This window comes from Salmo salar, chromosome ssa11 (assembly GCF_905237065.1).
Source record: "Salmo salar chromosome ssa11, Ssal_v3.1, whole genome shotgun sequence".
Classification (NCBI taxonomy): Eukaryota; Metazoa; Chordata; class Actinopteri; order Salmoniformes; family Salmonidae; genus Salmo; species Salmo salar.
Window position 1 is genome coordinate 57,955,671 of NC_059452.1, and position 21,202 is coordinate 57,976,872.

General features: G+C 40.4%; 1 protein-coding gene across 1 annotated transcript; it reads left to right on the top strand.

The window, feature by feature from the left end:
• Positions 1-786: 786 nt before the first annotated feature.
• On the top strand, positions 787-14,465 carry tmed3 (transmembrane emp24 protein transport domain containing 3). Its single transcript, NM_001146394.1, is given in 3 exon segments — positions 787-1,017; positions 1,357-1,602; positions 13,500-14,465. Coding segments are annotated over 3 exon segments (624 nt in total). The 5' UTR covers positions 787-873; the 3' UTR covers positions 13,734-14,465.
• The last annotated feature ends 6,737 nt before the right edge of the window (positions 14,466-21,202 follow it).

Below are 21,202 nucleotides of genomic sequence, written 5' to 3' on the forward strand. Positions count from 1 at the left end.
ATTAAGCACGAGGGGTGAGTAGGATTCTGTTTTCACATGTACAAGTGAATGCGTATCTGCCTTCCCAATGAAAACTAGTTATAAAATTCAAACATATGGAAAATAGATGTTGTGTCTTTCTGGACGATTCACCATGCTGCCTGTTACATTTCGATTTGAAATGGGTGCTCCTCCCTCACCGTTTTTGCCCGTTCACGTCACGGGCCATAAACCGGTGCTCCGCGGCTGAGCATAATCGACTTCCCCCAGTGATACAACGTAATCATCACGTTTACAAAATGTTGCATTACTATAACTAAAATCCATGTAACGGAAAACAAGTGATTTCAAGCTCAACAGTTTCCAAATCGCTGAACATGGTCCAAATTGTATAAAATAAAATAGTTTGTAAGAAATAATCGTAACCCGGAAGTGTTTCCTTCTGATGCCACGTCGGTTATGGTGGGAGCATAGAGAATGATAGAGGCCTCTAGTAGCCAAAATGTCATTAAGACATAGACAGCGCCATTGATGGCTTCCACCATTTTAACGTAGTCAACTGGGTGGGGCTTCCAACTTTATTGTCTGATCCCTCCTGATGACCTTATCATGTCCAATAGCCTCATTAGGAGGGATTGGCCAATCGTGAAAAAAAATACTATTTCAAATTGAGATCGCCTCAATGGTGCTTTCTGTGCCTCTCAGATTCCAAACTAAGAACAATATAAGGATGCTTTCTCTATCATTCTCTATGGGTGGGAGCTTCCCAAACTTTTTTTTTTTATATCACCCTGTCATCACAGAAACATTGATGAAGTGACTGGCTGCGACTTCAACTGTTAGTTGGTGTAGCTTTCATTTATAACCACATTTTCACAGCAATTAGCCTACAGAATGCGTTCCCTTGGACTATGTAGTTTGATGTTGCATGTGATCGTTGTTTGTTCCACGGAGTTGACGTTTGAGTTACCTGATAACGACAAGCAATGTTTCTATGAAGAGCTCCAGAATGGAGTGAAGTTTGACCTAGACTTTCAAGTAAGTGATTCAATATGTGGAGTTATGCCATTTCCCCATATGGTTGAGTTAGTGCATTGAACTACTTTAAGTGATCCCATTAATTGTCCCATCACCCTCACTGGAAGAATGCAAAAAAATATTGCAGTTTTGAAACCTCAGTAAAAGTGTAGTAACTGCGGTTATACAGCACTCTAACTGCAGTTACACTGCAAAATTACTGCAGTAAAAAAAAACGTATTTTGGACGCAGTATTTGCAGCGTACTGCACTCTGACTGCAATCGTTTTTCGTAAGGGCTGAATTACTCTAAGTGTGTTTCCATACCATCATCCTAATCCCTCCATGTTGTGTATACCAGGTGATTGCAGGAGGGAACTATGATGTGGACTGCTTTGTAACAGATCCAGTGAACAACGTCCTGTATCAGGAGAGGAAGAAGCAGTATGATAGCTTCTCTCACACCACCACTATGAAAGGAACCTACAAGGTCTGCTTCAGCAACGAGTTCTCTACCTTCTCCCACAAGACCGTCTACCTGGACTTCAGGTCCGGAGAGGAGAGACCCCTACTGCCTGACATGAACAGAGACACTGCCCTGACACAGGTAAAACAATGTTATATTACATTTTAATTATATTACATTTGACTGACACAGGTAAAACAATATATTAAACTTTAATTATATTACATATACATTTGACTGACACAGGTAAGATCAACCCTAACACATGTAAGATCAAAATATAATACTATATACAGTGTATTCTGAAAGTATTCAGACCCCTTGACTTGTTCCACATTTTGTTACAGCCTTATTCTAAAACTGACTAGTTTTCCCCCCCTCAATCTACACACAATACCCCATCATGACAAAGCAAAAGCTGTTTTTAGAATTTTTTGCTAATTTATTCTAAATAAAAAAAAACTATCACTTCTGACCCGATTCAGGAAACTAGGTGTATGTCGCAAGTCCCGACTTCACAGGAGGCTGTTGGAACGTAAAAAATAATTTATCAAAATGTGTTTGTTTTGGCAGAATTGCCTTCTCGAACATGTGAACTTTCATGTGCCTTAATATCAAACTTGTATGCCATCTGTAAATACAGATAAAATTGTTAAATTACAAGCCTAGTTGGTTTAGCCACAGAAAAAGTAATCAACCTTCCCGCTAGCCTTGATAGGCTGAGATAATGAGTGGGCTGGACATGCTGAGAGATGAGTTTGGATTGGTCTGCCATATAGCACGCGTCTGTCTATTGGAGCTGGTCAGTAAGTCTAGGTAATCGTGTCAAATGCAGCTCTTTTGTTAACTACCTGCAGATTCATGCAGGGTAGTAACGTCATGAGTTGTTTATGGTCCATTGTCTAGCTAGCTACATGTCTTAACCTGTTGAGGACAGACGTTCCGCTAGCGGAACCCCTAGCCAACAGCCAATGGCATCGCACGGCGCGAAATACAAAACCAACTAAAATACCACAATTACATTTTCTCAAACAATCAACTATTTTACACCATTTTAAAGATAAGACTCTCGTTAATCTAACCACATTGTCCGATTTCAAAAAGGCTTTACAGCGAAAGCAAAACATTAGATTAGATTATGTTAGGAGAGTACATAGACACAAATAATCACACAGCCATTTTCCAAGCAAGCATATATGTCACATAAACCCAAACCACAGCTAAATGCAGCACTAACCTTTGATCTTCATCAGATGACACTCCTAGGACATTATGTTATACAATACATGCATGTTTTGTTCAATCAAGTTCATATTTATATCAAAAACCAGCTTTTTACATTAGCATGTGATGTTCAGAACTAGCATACCCACTGAAAACTTCTGGTGAATTTACTAAATTACTCATGATAAACGTTGACAAAATACATAACAATTATTTTAAGAATTATAGATACAGAACTCTTTTATGCAAACGCTATGTCAGATTTTAAAATAGCTTTTCGGCGAAAGCACATTTTGCAATATTCTGAGTACATAGCTCGGCCATCACAGGCTAGCTAATTTGACACCCACCAAGTTTGGGGCTCACTAAACTCAGAATTACTATTAGAAAAATTGGATTACCTTTGCTGTTCTTCGTCAGAATGCACTCCCAGGACTTCTACTTCAACAACAAATGTTGTTTTGGTTCCAAATAATCCATAATTATATCCAAATACCTCCGTTTTGTTCGTGCGTTCAGGTCACTATCCGAAGGGGTAACGCGCGAGCGCATTTCGTGACAAAAAAAATAAATATATTCCATTACCGTACTTAGAAGCATGTCAAACGCTGTTTAAAATCAATTTTTATGCGATTTTTCTCGTAAAATAGCGATAATATTCCAACCGGGCAACGTTGTATTCATCCAAAGGCTGAAAGAAAAAAATTGAGAAGTCTTGTGAATGCGCATCTCAGTCTCACTGTCCCCAGGCTGACCATTTACAAACTCTGCTGCTGTTCTTTGCCCAGAGACAGCAGACACCCCATTCCACTTTCTGGCGGCTTTAGAGAGCCAATGGAAACCTTAGAAAGTGTCACGTTACAGCACAGATGCTGTAATGTCGATAGAGATGCAACAGAAGGACAACAAATTGTCAGACAGGGCACTTCCTGTATGGAATCTTCTCAGGTTCCATACAGCCTGCCATCTGAGTTCTGTTATACTCAGACACCATTCAAACAGTTTTAGAAACTTCAGAGTGTTTTCTATCCAAATCTACTAATTATATGCATATTCTAGTTTCTGGGCAGGAGTAGTAACCAGATTAAATCGGGTACGTTTTTTTATCCGGCCGTGAAAATACTGCCCCCTATCCCAAAGAAGTTAACAAAAGACTCCACACGAATTGACAAAATATTTAAATTTCAAGCTATTGTACTGTTAGCTAGCTAACATTAGCTGGCTGGCATGCTAACTAACATTACGTCATGCGTTGGGATTCATTGTTTACCTAGCTAGCTATCTAGCTACATTTCTTAACAACAGACTCTCGTCTTAGTGTGCCACAGCGCAGAATAACTGATGCATTATTGAGCGCACCCGTTGAATATGTCCGTTGTCAGTAAACATCGGCAACAAAGCGTAATTCAATTGTTGCCAGCTGCGCAGTTAGTCACCAACGCTCTGGATAACATAAACTGCCTAACCAGCTCTGCTAGGGGGAGTAAAATGGTCAGAGTGGGGTGTTCTCTCATTATGTATCGAAGGAGCTAGCCAATTGGCCAGAGCCTCCATTGTGCACTCTGAACGCAAAACGCACTGAATTTACAAACGGACAATCTGACAGCACAGTTGCAGTCACCAACGCTCTAGATAACATACTGTAACAGCCTAACCAGCTCTGCTAGGGCGAGTAATGTTCAGTGAGATGTTCTCTCTCTCTCTTAGATGTCTGGAAGTTGGCAAGTTAGGACAGAACGCTCGGCTCAACCCTTAAAGAGATGGGTTGGGCTAAGGCTTAAGAGGGTGTGAACAATGTTGAATGGGTGTAGACAATGAAGGGCTCTCCAATAGTAAGTAGAGGTCGACCGATTAATCGGAATGGCCGATTTAATTAGGTCCGATTTGAAGTTTTCATAACAATCGGTATTTTTGGCCGCCAATTTTTATTTATTTATATATAAAAATATATATATATATATATATATATATATATATATATATATATATATATTTTACACCTTTTTAACTCGGCAAGTCGGATTAAGAACACATTCTTATTTTCAATGACGGCCTAGGAACGGGGGTTAACTGCCTTGTTCAGGGGGGATTCGTTTTTGCAACCTTCTGGTTACTAGTCCAACGCTCTAACCACCTGCCTTACATTGCACTCCACGAGGAGCCTGCATGGCAGGCTGACTACCTGTTACGCGAGGGCAGCAAGAAGCTAAGGTAAGTTGCTAGCTAGCATTAAACGTATCTTATAAAAAACTATCAATCTTAACATAATCACTAGTTAACTACACATGGTTGATGATTGTCATGACGTTGGCCTCTTTGAGTACAGGGAGGACAGTTGACCCCCTTGCACCATCCCCCAACCTACCTTCCCCCACCCAGTCCCTGTGTGAAGGAGTGGTAAAATTCCAGAGAAGAGTCTCTGGCCACATGGCCCATAGAGAGACACAGGAAATTCTTCCAACTCACAGAATTGGGGAACCGAGTGACATTTGTGTTCTGGAGAAGGTATGAAAGATAGGTGAAGAATCCAGCTACGAACTGGTCCGCTTGGTACAATTTTGTGATACTCAGAAGAGACAATATAGCCATATTACCATAAAACGGTTTATATAATAGCCTCAGCGATGAGACTTGCATCCACATGGTTGTATAAAATGTATTAATAAGGATAAAGCTATTTGTAATACATTGAGATGCTATGTACTGATGTTAATGTGATAGAATTGTATTTCTGTACCAAGCTTAACTCAGTCATCGCCACAGGGACACAGACAGGACCAGGCGTCATTTGACAAGCCTGTTCTATGGTCACTATAAAACCCACCCTGATTTACTTGTCTAGGAGACCCAGCCTCCACTCCATTGCGAGTTGGCCAATAGGTTTGACCATCCAAGTACTCTACTGAAAGTGAACTATACCACGTGGTTAACTTTTAGACTATCGATACCGACAGAATAAGAACAAGTCTTTGATATAATTTACTTAGCTGCAGACTAATAATTAATATCATTGAACGCGAAGACCAACGAAACATCCATTCTATGACGACATTAACCTCTCTGGGCTAGGCGGGACGAATTCGTCCCACCTACGTAACAGCCACTGGCAGCCTGTGGCGCGATTTTCAAAATCTTAAAAATCCTATTACTTCAATTTCTCAAACATATGACTATTTTACAGCTATTTAAAGACAAGACTCTCGTTAATCTAACCACACTGTCCGATTTCAAAAAGGCTTTACAACGAAAGCAAAACATTAGATTATGTCAGCAGAGTACCAAGCCAGAAATAATCAGACACCCATTTTTCAAGCCAGCATATAATGTCACCAAAACCCAGAAGACAGCTAAATGCAGCACTCACCTTTGATGATCTTCATCAGATGACAACCCTAGGACATTATGTTATACAATACATGCATGTTTTGTTCAATCAAGTTCATATTTATATAAAAAACCAGCTTTTTACATTAGCATGTGACGTTCAGAACTAGCATACCCCCGCAAACTTCCGGGAATTCGCTAACATTTTACTAAATTACTCACGATAAACGTTCACAAAAAGCATAACAATTATTTTAAGAATTATAGATACAGACCTCCTCTATGCACTCGATATGTCCGATTTTAAAATAGCTTTTGGTGAAAGCACATTTTGCAATATTCTAAGTACATAGCCCAGGCATCACGGGCTCGCTATTTAGACACCCGGCAAGTTTAGCACTCACCATAATCATATTTACTATTATAAAAGTTTGATTACCTTTTGTTGTCTTTGTCAGAATGCACACCCAGGACTGCTACTTCAATAACAAATGTTGGTTTGGTCCAAAATAATCCATCGTTATATCCGAATAGCGGCGTTTTGTTCGTGCGTTCAAGACACTATCCGAAATAGTAAAGAAGTGTCGCGCGCAATTCGTGACAATAAAATTCTAAATATTCCATTACCGTACTTCGAAGCATGTCAACCGCTGTTTAAAATCAATTTTTACGACATTTTTCTCGTAGAAAAGCGATAATATTCCGACAGGGAATCTCCTTTTTGGCAAACAGAGGAAAAAAATCCCAAAGGCGGGGGCGGTCGGGGTCACGCGCCTAAGCCCAGTGTCCCTTGATCGGCCACTTGAGAAAGGCGATAATGTGTTTCAGCCTGGGGCTGGAATGACGACATTCTGTTTTTTCCCGGGCTCTGAGCGCCTATGGACGACGTAGGAAGTGTCACGTTAGAGCAGAGATCCTTAGTAAATGATAGAGATGGAAAAGAAGTTCAAGAAATGGTCAGACAGGCCACTTCCTGTAAAGGAATCTCTCAGGTTTTGACCTGCCATTTGAGTTCTGTTATACTCACAGACACCATTCAAACAGTTTTAGAAAATTTAGGGTGTTTTCTATCTATATGTAATAAGTATATTCTAGTTACTGGGTAGGAGTGGTAACCAGATTAAATCGGGTATGTTTTTTTATCCAGCCGTGTCAATACTGCCCAGAGAGAGAGAGAGAGAGAGAGAGAGAGAGAGAGAGAGAGAGAGAGAGAGAGAGAGAGAGAGAGAGAGAGAGAGAGAGAGAGAGAGAGAGAGAGAGAGAGAGAGAGAGAGAGAGAGAGAGAGAGAGAGAGAGAGAGAGAGAGAGAGAGAGAGAGAGAGAGAGAGAGAGAGAGAGAGAGAGAGAGAGAGAGAGAGAGAGAGAGAGATCATGTGCAACGGATTAGCATGTCATTTAATATTAATGAACTGTGTGCATCCTCAGCTGAACATTTTATGACCCATTGTTCTACAAGACACCAGCCACGCCTGTTTAGACCACTAGGGCACATTACTCTACCAATTCTTTGTGATGATAATTACTGTTTGTATACTTTCTGTGAATTACTTAGTTTAGTAAATAAATGATTTTAAGACAATTGATGTATGGATGATTTTAGTAAAGACTGGGTTCGTGCAGATACAACAATTTACGACGTTTGGAATGAGACTGGACGCGAGGTAAAATACACCATTTAAACCAGAAGATAATCGGCCTATACTATAATAGAATATAATGTTATAATATAGGAAAGTTATATTAGGAAAATTATAACTTTGTAATCTGAATATTTTCCTTGGTGCCCCGATCTCCTAGTTAATTACAATGAAACGATGAATCAGTTTGATCGCGTGATAATAATTACAGGGAGTTAATTGATAAACATGTCTTCAGTTTAATGGTACCCCAAAGACACGACATGATATTACTAGTTTATCTAACGTGTCCTGCGTTGCATATAATCAATGTGGTGCCTGTTAATTTCTCATCGAATCACAGCCTACTTCGACAAACGGGTGATGATTTAACAAGCACATTTGCGAAAAAAGTACTGTCGTTGCACCAATGTACCTAACCATAAACATCAATGCCTTTCTTTAAAATCAATACACAAGTACATATTTTTAAACCTGCATATTTAGTTAATATTGCCTGCTAACATGAAATTGTGTCACTGCTCTTGCGTTCATTGCCTGGCTCGTTGTGAACTAATTTGCCAGAATTGTACGTAATTATGACATACCATTGAAGGTTGTGCAATGTAACAGGAATATTTAGACTTAGGGATGCCACCCGTTAGATAAAATACGGACCGGTTCCGTATTTCACTGAAAGAAAAAAATGTTTTGTTTTCGAGATTATAGTTTCCGGATTCGACCATATTAAAGACCTATGGCTCGTATTTCTGTGTGTTTATTATATTATAATTAAGTCTATGATTTGATAGATCAGTCTGACTGAGCGGTGGTAGGCACCAGCAGGCTCGTAAGCATTCATTCAAACAGCACTTTCGTGCGTTTTGCCAGCAGCTCTTCGCAATGCATTGCGCTGTTTATGACTTCAAGCCTGTCAACTCCCAAGATTAGGCTAGTGTAACCGATGTGAAATGGCTAGCTAGTTAGCGGGTGCGCTAATAGCGTTTCAAACATCACTCGCTCTGAGACTTGGAGTAGTTGTTCCCCTTGCTCTGCATGGGTATCGCTACTTCGAGGGTGGCTGTTGTCGATGTGTTCCTGGTTCGAGCCCAGGTAGGAGCGAGGAGAGGGACGGAAGCTATACTGTTACACTGGCAATACTAAAGTGCCTATAAGAACATCCAATAGTCAAAGTTTATGAAATACAAATCGTATAGAGAAATAGTCCTATAATTCCTTTAATAACTACAACCTAAAACTTCTTACCTGGGAATATTGAATACTCATGTTAAAAGGAACCACCAGCTTTCATATGTTCCCATGTTCTGAGCAAGGAACTTAAACGTTAGCTTTTTTACATGGCACAAATTGCACTTTTACTTTCTTCTCTAACACTTTTTTGCATTATTTAAACCAAATTGAACATGTTTCATTATTTATTTGAGGCTAAGTTGATTTTATTGATGTATTATATTAAGTTAAATTGATGTATTATATTAAGTTAAATTAAGTGTTCATTCAGTATTGTTGTAATTGTCATTATTACAAATAAACAAAAAAAAATCGGCCGATTTAATCGGTAGCAGCTTTTTTGGGCCTCCAATAATCGGCATCGGCGTTGAAAAATCATAATTGGTCGATCGCTAATAGTAAGAGCTCTTCACCAGATACCAAAACATTGAAAGATGGTTTTCTCAAAAGGGATTTTACAACTTGATCGACTTTCTAAGCAGAATTACTTTCCCATTGTTTCCTCAAATGCAGTGTATGATATACCATTTTGTAGCTCTGAGTCTCTACTTTTATCCAATGTAAAAACCAGAAATTCAAATGTTGCTACAAGATGGAATCCAGGTGGTGAGTCACATTTACATAAGTATACAGACCCTTTACTCAGTACTTTGTCGAAGCACCTTTGGCAGCGATTACAGCCTCGAGTCTTCTTGGGTATGATGCTACAAGCTTGGCACACCTGTATTTTGGGAAGTCACTCCCATTCTTCTCTGAAGATCCTCTCAAGCTCTTGTCAGGTTGGATGGGGAGCGTCGCTGCACAGCTATTTTCAGGTCTCGCCAGAGATGTCCGATTGGGTTTAACCTCTATGGGCTAGGTGGGACGCTAGCGTGCCACCCGTGGTGCACTCCATCAACAGCAGGTCCATTTCAAGAGCGGCAAATTTGAATCCAAATAAATGTCAAAATTCAAATTTTTCAAACATACAACTATTTTACACCCTTTGAAAGATAAACATCTCCTTAATCTAACCACGTTTTACGATTTCAAAAAGGTTTTACGGCGAAAGCATAAATTTAGAGTATGTTAGGACAGTACATTTACAAGAGTTGTGTGTAATGTTTTGTCAATTCAAAGACAGGGTCACCAAAACCATAAAACCAGCTAAAATGATGCACTAACCTTTTACAATCTCCATCAGATGACACTCCTAGGACATTATGTTAGACAATGCATGCATTTTTAGTTCTATCAAGTTCATATTTATATCAAAAAACAGCGTTTTACTATGGCATTGATGTTGAGGAAATCGTTTCCCTCCAATAACCGGCAGTCAAGTCAGCGTCACAAATTAAATAATTAAAATTAGAACTCACAGACACCATTCAAACAGTTTTAGAAAATTTAGGGTGTTTTCTATCCATATGTAATAAGTATATGCATATTCTAGTTACTGGGTAGGAGTGGTAACCAGATTAAATCGGGTATGTTTTTTTATCCAGCCGTGTCAATACTGCCCCCTAGCCCTAACAGGTTAAGTCCGGGTTCTGGCTGGGCCACTCAAAGACATTCAGGGACTTGTCCCAAAGCAACTCATGTGTTGTCTTGGCTGTTTGCTTAGGGTTGTTGTCCTGCTGGAAGGTGAACCTTCGCCCCAGCCTGAGTTCCTGAGTGCTCTGGCGCAGGTTTTCATCAAGGATCTCTCTGTACTTTGCTCCATTCATCTTTCCCTCGATCCTGACTAGTCTTCCCAGTCCCTGCCACTGAAAAACATCCCCACAGCATGATGCTACCACCACCATGTGTCACCGTAGGAATGGTTCCAGGACATGACGCTACCACCACCATGCTTCGCCGTAGGGATGGAGCCAGGTTTCCTCCAGACATGATGCTACCACCACCATGTGTCACTGTAGGAATGGTTCCAGGACATGACGCTACCACCACCATGCTTCGCCATAGGGATGGAGCCAGGTTTCCTCCAGACATGATGCTACCACCCCCATGTGTCACCGTAGGAATGGTTCCAGGACATGACGCTACCACCACCATGCTTCGCCATAGGGATGGTGCCAGGTTTCCTACAGACATGATGCTACCACCACCATGCTTCGCCATAGGGATGGAGCCAGGTTTCCTCCAGACATGATGCTGCCACCACCATGTGTCACCGTAGGAATGGTTCCAGGACATGACGCTTGGCATTCAGGCCAAAGAGTTCAATCTTGATTTCATCATACTAGAGAATTTTGTTTCTCATGGTTAGTCCTTTAGGTGCCTTTCGGCAAACTCCAAGCGGGCTGTCATGTGCTTTTTACTGAGGAGTGGCTTCCGTCTGGCTACTTTACCATAAAGGCCTGATTGGTGGAGTGCTGCAGAGATGGCTGTCCTTCTGGAAGGTTCTCCCATCTCCACAGAGGAACTCTGGCGCTCTGTCTGTGACCATTGGGTTCTTGGTCACCACCCTGACCAAGGCCCTTCTCCCCCGATTTGCTCAGTTTGGCCGGGTGGCCAGCTCTAGGAAGAGTTCCAAACTTCTTCCATTAAAGAATGACGGAGGCCACTGTTTGCTTGGGGACCTTCAATGCTGCAGAGATTTTTTTTGTACCCTTCCATGCACCATCAACTGTGGGACCTTATACAGACAGATGTTTGTCTTTCCAAATTATGTCCAATCAATTGTATTTACCACAGGTGGACATATCAAGTTGTAGAAACATCTCAAGGATGATCAATGGAAACAGGATGCACCTGAGCTCAGTTCTGAGTCTCATAGGAAAGGGTCCAAATACTTTTTTAAATAAGGCATTTCTGTTTTATTTTTAATACATTTGAGAAATTCTAACCTGTTTTTGCTTTGTCATTTTGGGGTATTGTGTGTAGATTAATGAGGAAAAAATGTAATTTTAGCAATTTTAGAATAAGGTTGTAACATCGCAAAATGTGGAAAAGGGGTAGGGGTCTGAATACTTTCCGAATGCACTGTATATAAAAACACAATATAAACGCAACAAGTAAAGTGTTGGTCCCGTGTTTCATGAGCTGAAATATAAATCCCAGAAATGTTCCGTACGCACAAAAAGCTTATTTTGCTCTTATTTTGTGCGTACATTTGTTTACATCCCTGTTAGTGAGCATTTCTCCTTTGCCAAGATAATCCAACCACCTGACAGGTGTGGCATATCAAGAAGCTGACTAAACAGCATGATTATTACACAGGTGCACCTTCTGCTAGGGACAATGAAAGGCCACTTTAAAATGTGCAGTTTAGTCACACAACACCATGCCACAGGTGTCTCAAGTTTTGAGGGAGGTGCAATTGGCATGCTGACTGCAGGAATGTCCACCAGAGCTGTTGCCAGAGAATTGAGTGTTCATTTCGCTACCATAAGCTGCCTCCAACATCGTTTTAGAGAATTTGTCAGCACGTCCAAGAGGCCTCAACCACAGACCACGTGTAACCATGCCAACCCAGACCCTCCACATCCGGCTTCTTCACCTGCAGGATCATCTGAGGGGGGTGGAGGGTCCTGAGGAGTATTTCTGTCTAATAAAACCCCTTTGTGGGGAAGAACTCATTTGGATTGACTGGGCCTTGCTCCCCAGTTGGTGGGCATGGCTGCCAAGTGGGTGGGCCTATGCCCAATCATGTGAAATCCATAGATTAAGGCCTAATGAATTTCAATTGACTCATTTAACGTCTATGAACTGTAACTCAGTACAACTTTTGAAATGATTGGATTTATATTTTTGTTCAGCATGTGAATCTAATAATCTAGATATCTATGCCATTTTATATAACTAATAAAGGTAAGATCACTGACACAGGTACAGTAGATCACAGAAGACCTAGCTGGAAAGGTACTTAGAGGTTAGCTGCTCTTAGCAACGCGGGTCTATTGACATACACTAGTGCTGCATTCTATTGGAATGGGTTGCACCAACGGTCCACGGGACTGTATGATAAAAGCCACCCACATACACTAGCGCTGCATTCAATTGGAATGGGTTGCACCAACGGTCCACGGGACTGTATGATAAAAGCCACCCACAAATTATTCTATTTTCTTCCACATATTGTGCAGGACTTTTATTTTGACATGAGGTAAGCCGAGAGGAAGTGGGTCTAAAAAAGATCCACGTTTGGAACGTCTGTTTTAAATATGATCCTTTTAGATATTTGGTCTCAAATACCGCCGTCATTATGACCAACCTTCCTGCCCACAGGTACAGTAAGTTGAAATAGAATTGTTTTTAACTTCTGGCTTCCCAGCTAATTGTTTTTGTGCAACCCAATTCTATTGAAAGCAGCGCTAGTGTATGTCACTAGATCTGTGTTGCTAAGCGCAGCTAACCTCTAGGTACCTTTGCAGCTAGGCCCATCCAGAAACCATCCCTTACTCCTAGAGCTATATATGACTAACTAACCCCACCCCCGAGGATGGGAGAAAATGCCATGGGTATAAGCAACATGGTAGTAGATCTCTGTAGGCTGATACATACCCAATCCTTTGAAATCTCCACCAGGGCCTTTAGAGGTTGTTTCTAGATAGGGCCCCAACTCTATGTTGTTTCAACTGCAGATTGCCCCTCTAAGGATGTATTAATAATAATCTAATATTAATCTTGTCTCTTCTCCAGATGGAGTCGGCCTGTCTGTCCATCCATGAGATCCTGAAGGTAGTGTCTGACTCTCAGACCTGGTATCGGTTACGGGAGGCTCATGACCGCATCAGAGCAGAGGACCTCCATGAGCGCGTGTCCTATTGGTCCATAGGAGAAACTATAATCCTTTTCACTGTCAGCATTGGACAGGTTCTCATTCTCAGGAGCTTCTTCAGTGACAAGAAGGGCAGTGTTGCAGCCAACACATAGGTCCTACTATATATATATATGTATGTATGTATGTATGTATGTATGTATGTATGTATGTATGTATGTATGTATGTATGTATGTATGTATGTATGTATGTATGTATGTATGTATGTATGTATGTATGTATGTATGTATATGAATGATACATTCCATAATACTGGGTTACTGTTTCAGCCAACACAAGATATTGTATTACAGGTCATCTGCCACTAGACTGTAACCTACCTTAATACCCCACAACAAACTGTAGTCCTATACAGTTATATTAAAGGACTTGAGGAACTATTACATCTGTCTGGTATTAAGACTTTAGCTTGTGGATTCTAGCCTCTGAAAATGAAATACTGTGGTTGCAACAGCCGTTTAGTGATTTCAGTCTAAATAGGTTAGCAACCTAACGCACCTGTGGTACACCAAGCCTTTATCTGTTTTTGTCTCAAAGTGTACATTAATTTGTGCTATGACATTAATTTATTGTGTGTGTAAAATGTTTTGTATGTCTGTCTCGCCCTCTCTCGTGTACACAGTCACACACACCATAACCCCACAATTTGATTTCCATTTGAAATCCTTTTTTTCCTTTCCTTAACCCCTAAGCTTAAAATAGCCTTTGTCCCCACGAGGGAGAATTTTCCTTGTTTTACTATCCTTGTGAGGACTTTTGGCAATTCCTGGACCACTTGAGGATAGGGGTGTGTCTTGACTATCATTAAAGTGAAGAATGTTATATGATCAATTCTCTGTGTAATTATTACGTGATTAAACTAATCATGTAAACTTTAACTAGGAAGTTGGGGCACCCCGGGAAAATGTTGTTTAAAGAGTTACTATTTCCCGGATTTAACTCTTCAGATATTTTCATATCTTATCGATTTACAGTCACATTAATGTATTATTACCTCATCAGTCATTCTGAATGTTTGAAAATCCTTGGATAGCTGCATGAACCATAGCATAAATTATGAATCCGCTATAAGCCAATTTGTATAATTATTTAGTAACTAAATAATCACACAGAATTACATAAACACAAACAATAGTTATTGGTTACTAACACAATGCAATGAAAAGTCCCTAGTGGACTAAGCCCGATATGGCGGCTTAGTAGACAATGGAAAGGGGTGGGGACAGATAACGAGCGGGAAAGACAGAATGGAGAATGGACCCACTACACACAGTTGATAACTATGCTCATGTAAATGCTAATACTTTGCACATGAACAGACGCTCATTCGGAAGGAATTGCAATTTATATATTTACGCCTGTATGTGTCTGTTGAAATCGCCGATCCGTCTGCTGAAGTCAGTCGACAGAAAGTCTCTGGTTTGTCCACCAGAGATCAGTCTTTCGTAGTTGTAGGTCTGTTATAATGGGTATGTCAGGTATACCAATGGTCATTCGATAGGGAAATGTTCTCCAGAATGGATCTTTCAGAGTGGTTCTCGGTCGCGTTTACCAGAATAAAGTATTTAAACAGCTGCAGATTGAATGTTCCTGTGTAGTATTCGGTTTTGTAGATTTCTTAACCATTTCAACATGTAGCTACAGTACAGCTCTATGGTCTATAGAGTAGTAACCATTTCAACATGTAGCTACAGTACAGCTCTCTGGTCTATAGAGTAGTAACCATTTCAACATGTAGCTACAGTACAGCTCTCTGGTCTATAGAGTAGTAACCATTTCAACATGTAGCTACAGTACAGCTCTCTGGTCTATAGAGTAGTAACCATTTCAACATGTAGCTACAGTACAGCTCTCTGGTCTATAGAGTAGTAACCATTTCAACATGTAGCTACAGCTCTCTGGTCTATAGAGTAGTAACCATTTCAATATGTAGCTACAGTACAGCTCTCTGGTCTATAGCGTAGTAACCATTTCAACATGTAGCTACAGTACAGCTCTCTGGTCTATAGAGTAGTCACCATTTCAACATGTAGCTACAGTACAGCTCTCTGGTCTATAGAGTAGTAACCATTTCAACATGTAGCTACAGCAGCTCTCTGGTCTATAGAGTAGTAACCATTTCAACATGTAGCTACACTACAGCTCTCTGGTCTATAGAGTAGTAACCATTTCAACATGTAGCTACAGTACAGCTCTCTGGTCTATAGAGTAGTAACCATTTCAACATGTAGCTACAGTACAGCTCTCTGGTCTATAGCGTAGTAACCATTTCAACATGTAGCTACAGTACAGCTCTCTGGTCTATAGAGTAGTCACCATTTCAACATGTAGCTACAGTACAGCTCTCTGGTCTATAGCGTAGTAACCAATTCAACGTGTAGCTACAGTACAGCTCTCTGGTCTATAGAGTAGTCACCATTTCAACTTGTAGCTACAGTACAGCTCTCTGGTCTATAGAGTAGTAACCATTTCAACGTGTAGCTACAGTACAGCTCTCTGGTCTATAGAGTAGTAACCATTTCAACATGTAGCTACAGTACAGCTCTCTGGTCTATAGAGTAGTAACCATTTCAACATGTAGCTACAGTACAGCTCTCTGGTCTATAGAGTAGTAACCATTTCAACATGTAGCTACAGTACAGCTCTCTGGTCTATAGCGTAGTAACCATTTCAACATGTAGCTACAGTACAGCTCTCTGGTCTATAGAGTAGTAACCATTTCAACATGTAGCTACAGTACAGCTCTCTGGTCTATAGAGTAGTAACCATTTCAACATGTAGCTACAGTACAGCTCTCTGGTCTATAGCGTAGTAACCATTTCAACATGTAGCTACAGTACAGCTCTCTGGTCTATAGAGTAGTCACCATTTCAACATGTAGCTACAGTACAGCTCTCTGGTCTATAGAGTAGTAACCAATTCAACGTGTAGCTACAGTACAGCTCTCTGGTCTATAGAGTAGTAACCATTTCAACATGTAGCTACAGTACAGCTCTCTGATCTATAGAGTAGTAACCATTTCAACATGTAGCTACAGTACAGCTCTCTGGTCTATAGTGTAGTAACCATTTCAACATGTAGCTACAGTACAGCTCTCTGGTCTATAGAGTAGTAACCATTTCAACATGTAGCTACAGTACAGCTCTCTGGTCTATAGAGTAGTAACCATTTCAATATGTAGCTACAGTACAGCTCTCTGGTCTATAGCGTAGTAACCATTTCAACATGTAGCTACAGTACAGCTCTCTGGTCTATAGAGTAGTAACCATTTCAACATGTAGCTACAGTACAGCTCTCTGGTCTATAGAGTAGTAACCATTTCAACATGTAGCTACAGTACAGCTCTCTGGTCTATAGAGTAGTAACCATTTCAACATGTAGCTACAGTACATTTCTCTGGTCTATAGAGTAGTAACCATTTCAACATGTAGCTACAGTACAGCTCTCTGGTCTATAGAGTAGTAACCATTTCAACATGTAGCTACAGTACAGCTCTCTGGTCTATAGAGTAGTAACCATTTCAACATGTAGCTACAGCTCTCTGGTCTATCGAGTAGTAACCTTTTCAACATGAAGCTACAGTACAGCTCTCTGGTCTATAGAGTAGTAACCATTTCAACATGTAGCTACAGCTCTCTGGTCTATAGACTAGTAACCATTTCAACATGTAGCTACAGTACAGCTCTCTGGTCTATAGAGTAGTAACTATTTCAACATGTAGCTACAGTACAGCTCTCTGGTCTATAGATTAGTAACCATTTCAACATGTAGCTACAGCTCTCTGGTCTATAGAGTAGTAACCATTTCAACATGTAGCTACAGTACAGCTCTCTGGTCTATAGAGTAGTAACCATTTCAACATGTAGCTACAGTACAGCTCTCTGGTCTATAGAGTAGTAACCATTTCAACATGTAGCTACAGTACAGCTGTCTGGTCTATAGAGTAGTAACCATTTCAACATGTACCTACAGCTCTCTGGTCTATAGAGTAGTAACCATTTCAACATGTAGCTACAGCTCTATGGTCTATAGAGTAGTAACCATTTCAACATGTAGCTACAGTACAGCTCTCTGGTCTAGAGAGTAGTAACCATTTCAACATGTAGCTACAGCTCTCTGGTCTGTAGACTAGTAACCATTTCAACATGTAGCTACAGTACAGCTCTCTGGTCTATAGAGTAGTAACTATTTCAACATGTAGCTACAGCTCAATGGTCTATAGAGTAGTAACCATTTCAACATGTAGCTACAGTACAGCTCTCTGGTCTATAGAGTAGTAACTATTTCAACATGTAGCTACAACTCTCTGGTCTATAGAGTAGTAACCATTTCAACATGTAGCTACAGTACAGCTCTCTGGTCTATAGCGTAGTAACCATTTCAACATGTAGCTACAGTACAGCTCTCTGGTCTATAGAGTAGTCACCATTTCAACATGTAGCTACAGTACAGCTCTCTGGTCTATAGAGTAGTAACCATTTCAACGTGTAGCTACAGTACAGCTCTCTGGTCTATAGAGTAGTAACCATTTCAACATGTAGCTACAGTACAGCTCTCTGGTCTATAGAGTAGTAACCATTTCAACATGTAGCTACAGAACAGCTCTCTGGTCTATAGAGTAGTAACCATTTCAACATGTAGCTCCAGCTCTCTGGTCTATAGAGTAGTAACCATTTCAACATGTAGCTACAGTACAGCTCTCTGGTCTATAGAGTAGTAACCATTTCAACATGTAGCTACAGCTCTCTGGTCTACAGAGTAGTAACTATTTCAACATGTAGCTACAGCTCTCTGGTCTATAGAGTAGTAACCATTTCAACATGTAGCTACGCTACAGCTCTCTGGTCTATAGAGTAGTAACCATTTCAACATGTAGCTACAGTACAGCTCTCTGGTCTATAGAGTAGTAACCATTTAAATATGTAGCTACAGTACAGCTCTCTGGTCTATAGCGTAGTAAGCATTTCAACGTGTAGCTACAGTACAGCTCTCTGGTCTATAGAGTAGTCACCATTTCAACATGTAGCTACAGTACAGCTCTCTGGTCTATAGAGTAGTAACCAATTCAACGTTTAGCTACAGTACAGCTCTCTGGTCTATAGAGTAGTAACCATTTCAACTTGTAGCTACAGTACAGCTCTCTGGTCTATAGAGTAGTAACCATTTCAACATGTAGCTACAGTACAGCTCTCTGGTCTATAGAGTAGTAACCATTTCAACATGTAGCTACAGTACAGCTCTCTGGTCTATAGAGTAGTAACCATTTCAACATGTAGCTACAGTACAGCTCTCTGGTCTATAGAGTAGTAACCATTTCAATATGTAGCTACAGTACAGCTCTCTGGTCTATAGCGTAGTAACCATTTCAACATGTAGCTACAGTACAGCTCTCTGGTCTATAGAGTAATAACCATTTCAACATGTAGCTACAGTACAGCTCTCTGGTCTATAGAGTAGTAACCATTTCAACATGTAGCTACAGTACAGCTCTCTGGTCTATAGAGTAGTAACCATTTCAACATGTATATACAGTACAGCTCTCTGGTCTATAGAGTAGTCACCATTTCAACATGTAGCTACAGTACAGCTCTCTGGTCTATAGAGTAGTAACCAATTCAACGTGTAGCTACAGTACAGCTCTCTGGTCTATAGAGTAGTAACCATTTCAACGTGTAGCTACAGTACAGCTCTCTGATCTATAGAGTAGTAACCATTTCAACATGTAGCTACAGTACAGCTCTCTGGTCTATAGAGTAGTAACCATTTCAACATGTAGCTACAGAACAGCTCTCTGGTCTATAGAGTAGTAAACATTTCAACATGTAGCTCCAGCTCTCTGGTCTATAGAGTAGTAACCATTTCAACATGTAGCTACAGTACAGCTCTCTGGTCTATAGAGTAGTAACCATTTCAATATGTAGCTACAGCTCTCTGGTCTACAGAGTAGTAACCATTTCAACATGTAGCTACAGCTCTCTGGTCTATAGAGTAGTAACCATTTCAACATGTAGCTACGCTACAGCTCTCTGGTCTATAGAGTAGTAACCATTTCAACATGTAGCTACAGTACAGCTCTCTGGTCTATAGAGTAGTAACCATTTAAATATGTAGCTACAGTACAGCTCTCTGGTCTATAGCGTAGTAAGCATTTCAACGTGTAGCTACAGTACAGCTCTCTGGTCTATAGAGTAGTCACCATTTCAACATGTAGCTACAGTACAGCTCTCTGGTCTATAGAGTAGTAACCAATTCAACGTGTAGCTACAGTACAGCTCTCTGGTCTATAGAGTAGTAACCATTTCAACTTGTAGCTACAGTACAGCTCTCTGGTCTATAGAGTAGTAACCATTTCAACATGTAGCTACAGTACAGCTCTCTGGTCTATAGAGTAGTAACCATTTCAACATGTAGCTACAGTACAGCTCTCTGGTCTATAGAGTAGTAACCATTTCAACATGTAGCTACAGTACAGCTCTCTGGTCTATAGAGTAGTAACCATTTCAACATGTAGCTACAGTACAGCTCTCTGGTCTATAGCGTAGTAACCATTTCAACATGTAGCTACAGTACAGCTCTCTGGTCTATAGAGTAGTAACCATTTCAACATGTAGCTACAGCTCTCTGGTCTACAGAGTAGTAACTATTTCAACATGTAGCTACAGCTCTCTGGTCTATAGAGTAGTAACCATTTCAACATGTAGCTACAGTACAGCTCTCTGGTCTATAGAGTAGTCACCATTTCAACATGTAGCTACAGTACAGCTCTCTGGTCTATAGAGTAGTAACCAATTCAAAGTGTAGCTACAGTACAGCTCTCTGGTCTATAGAGTAGTAACCATTTCAACGTGTAGCTATAGTACAGCTCTCTGATCTATAGAGTAGTAACCATTTCAACATGTAGCTACAGTACAGCTCTCTGGTCTATAGAGTAGTAACCATTTCAACATGTAGCTACAGTACAGCTCTCTGGTCTATAGAGTAGGAACCATTTCAACATGTAGCTACAGTACAGCTCTCTGGTCTATAGAGTAGTAACCATTTCAATATGTAGCTACAGTACAGCTCTCTGGTCTATAGCGTAGTAACCATTTCAACATGTAGCTACAGTACAGCTCTCTGGTCTATAGAGTAGTAACCATTTCAACATGTAGCTACAGTACAGCTCTCTGGTCTATAGAGTAGTAACCATTTCAACATGTAGCTACAGTACAGCTCTCTGGTCTATAGAGTAGTAACCATTTCAACATGTAGCTACAGTACATTTCTCTGGTCTATAGAGTAGTAACCATTTCAACATGTAGCTACAGTACAGCTCTCTGGTCTATAGAGTAGTAACCATTTCAACATGTAGCTACAGTACAGCTCTCTGGTCTATAGAGTAGTAACCATTTCAACATGTAGCTACAGCTCTCTGGTCTATCGAGTAGTAACCTTTTCAACATGAAGCTACAGTACAGCTCTCTGGTCTATAGAGTAGTAACCATTTCAACATGTAGCTACAGCTCTCTGGTCTATAGACTAGTAACCATTTCAACATGTAGCTACAGTACAGCTCTCTGGTCT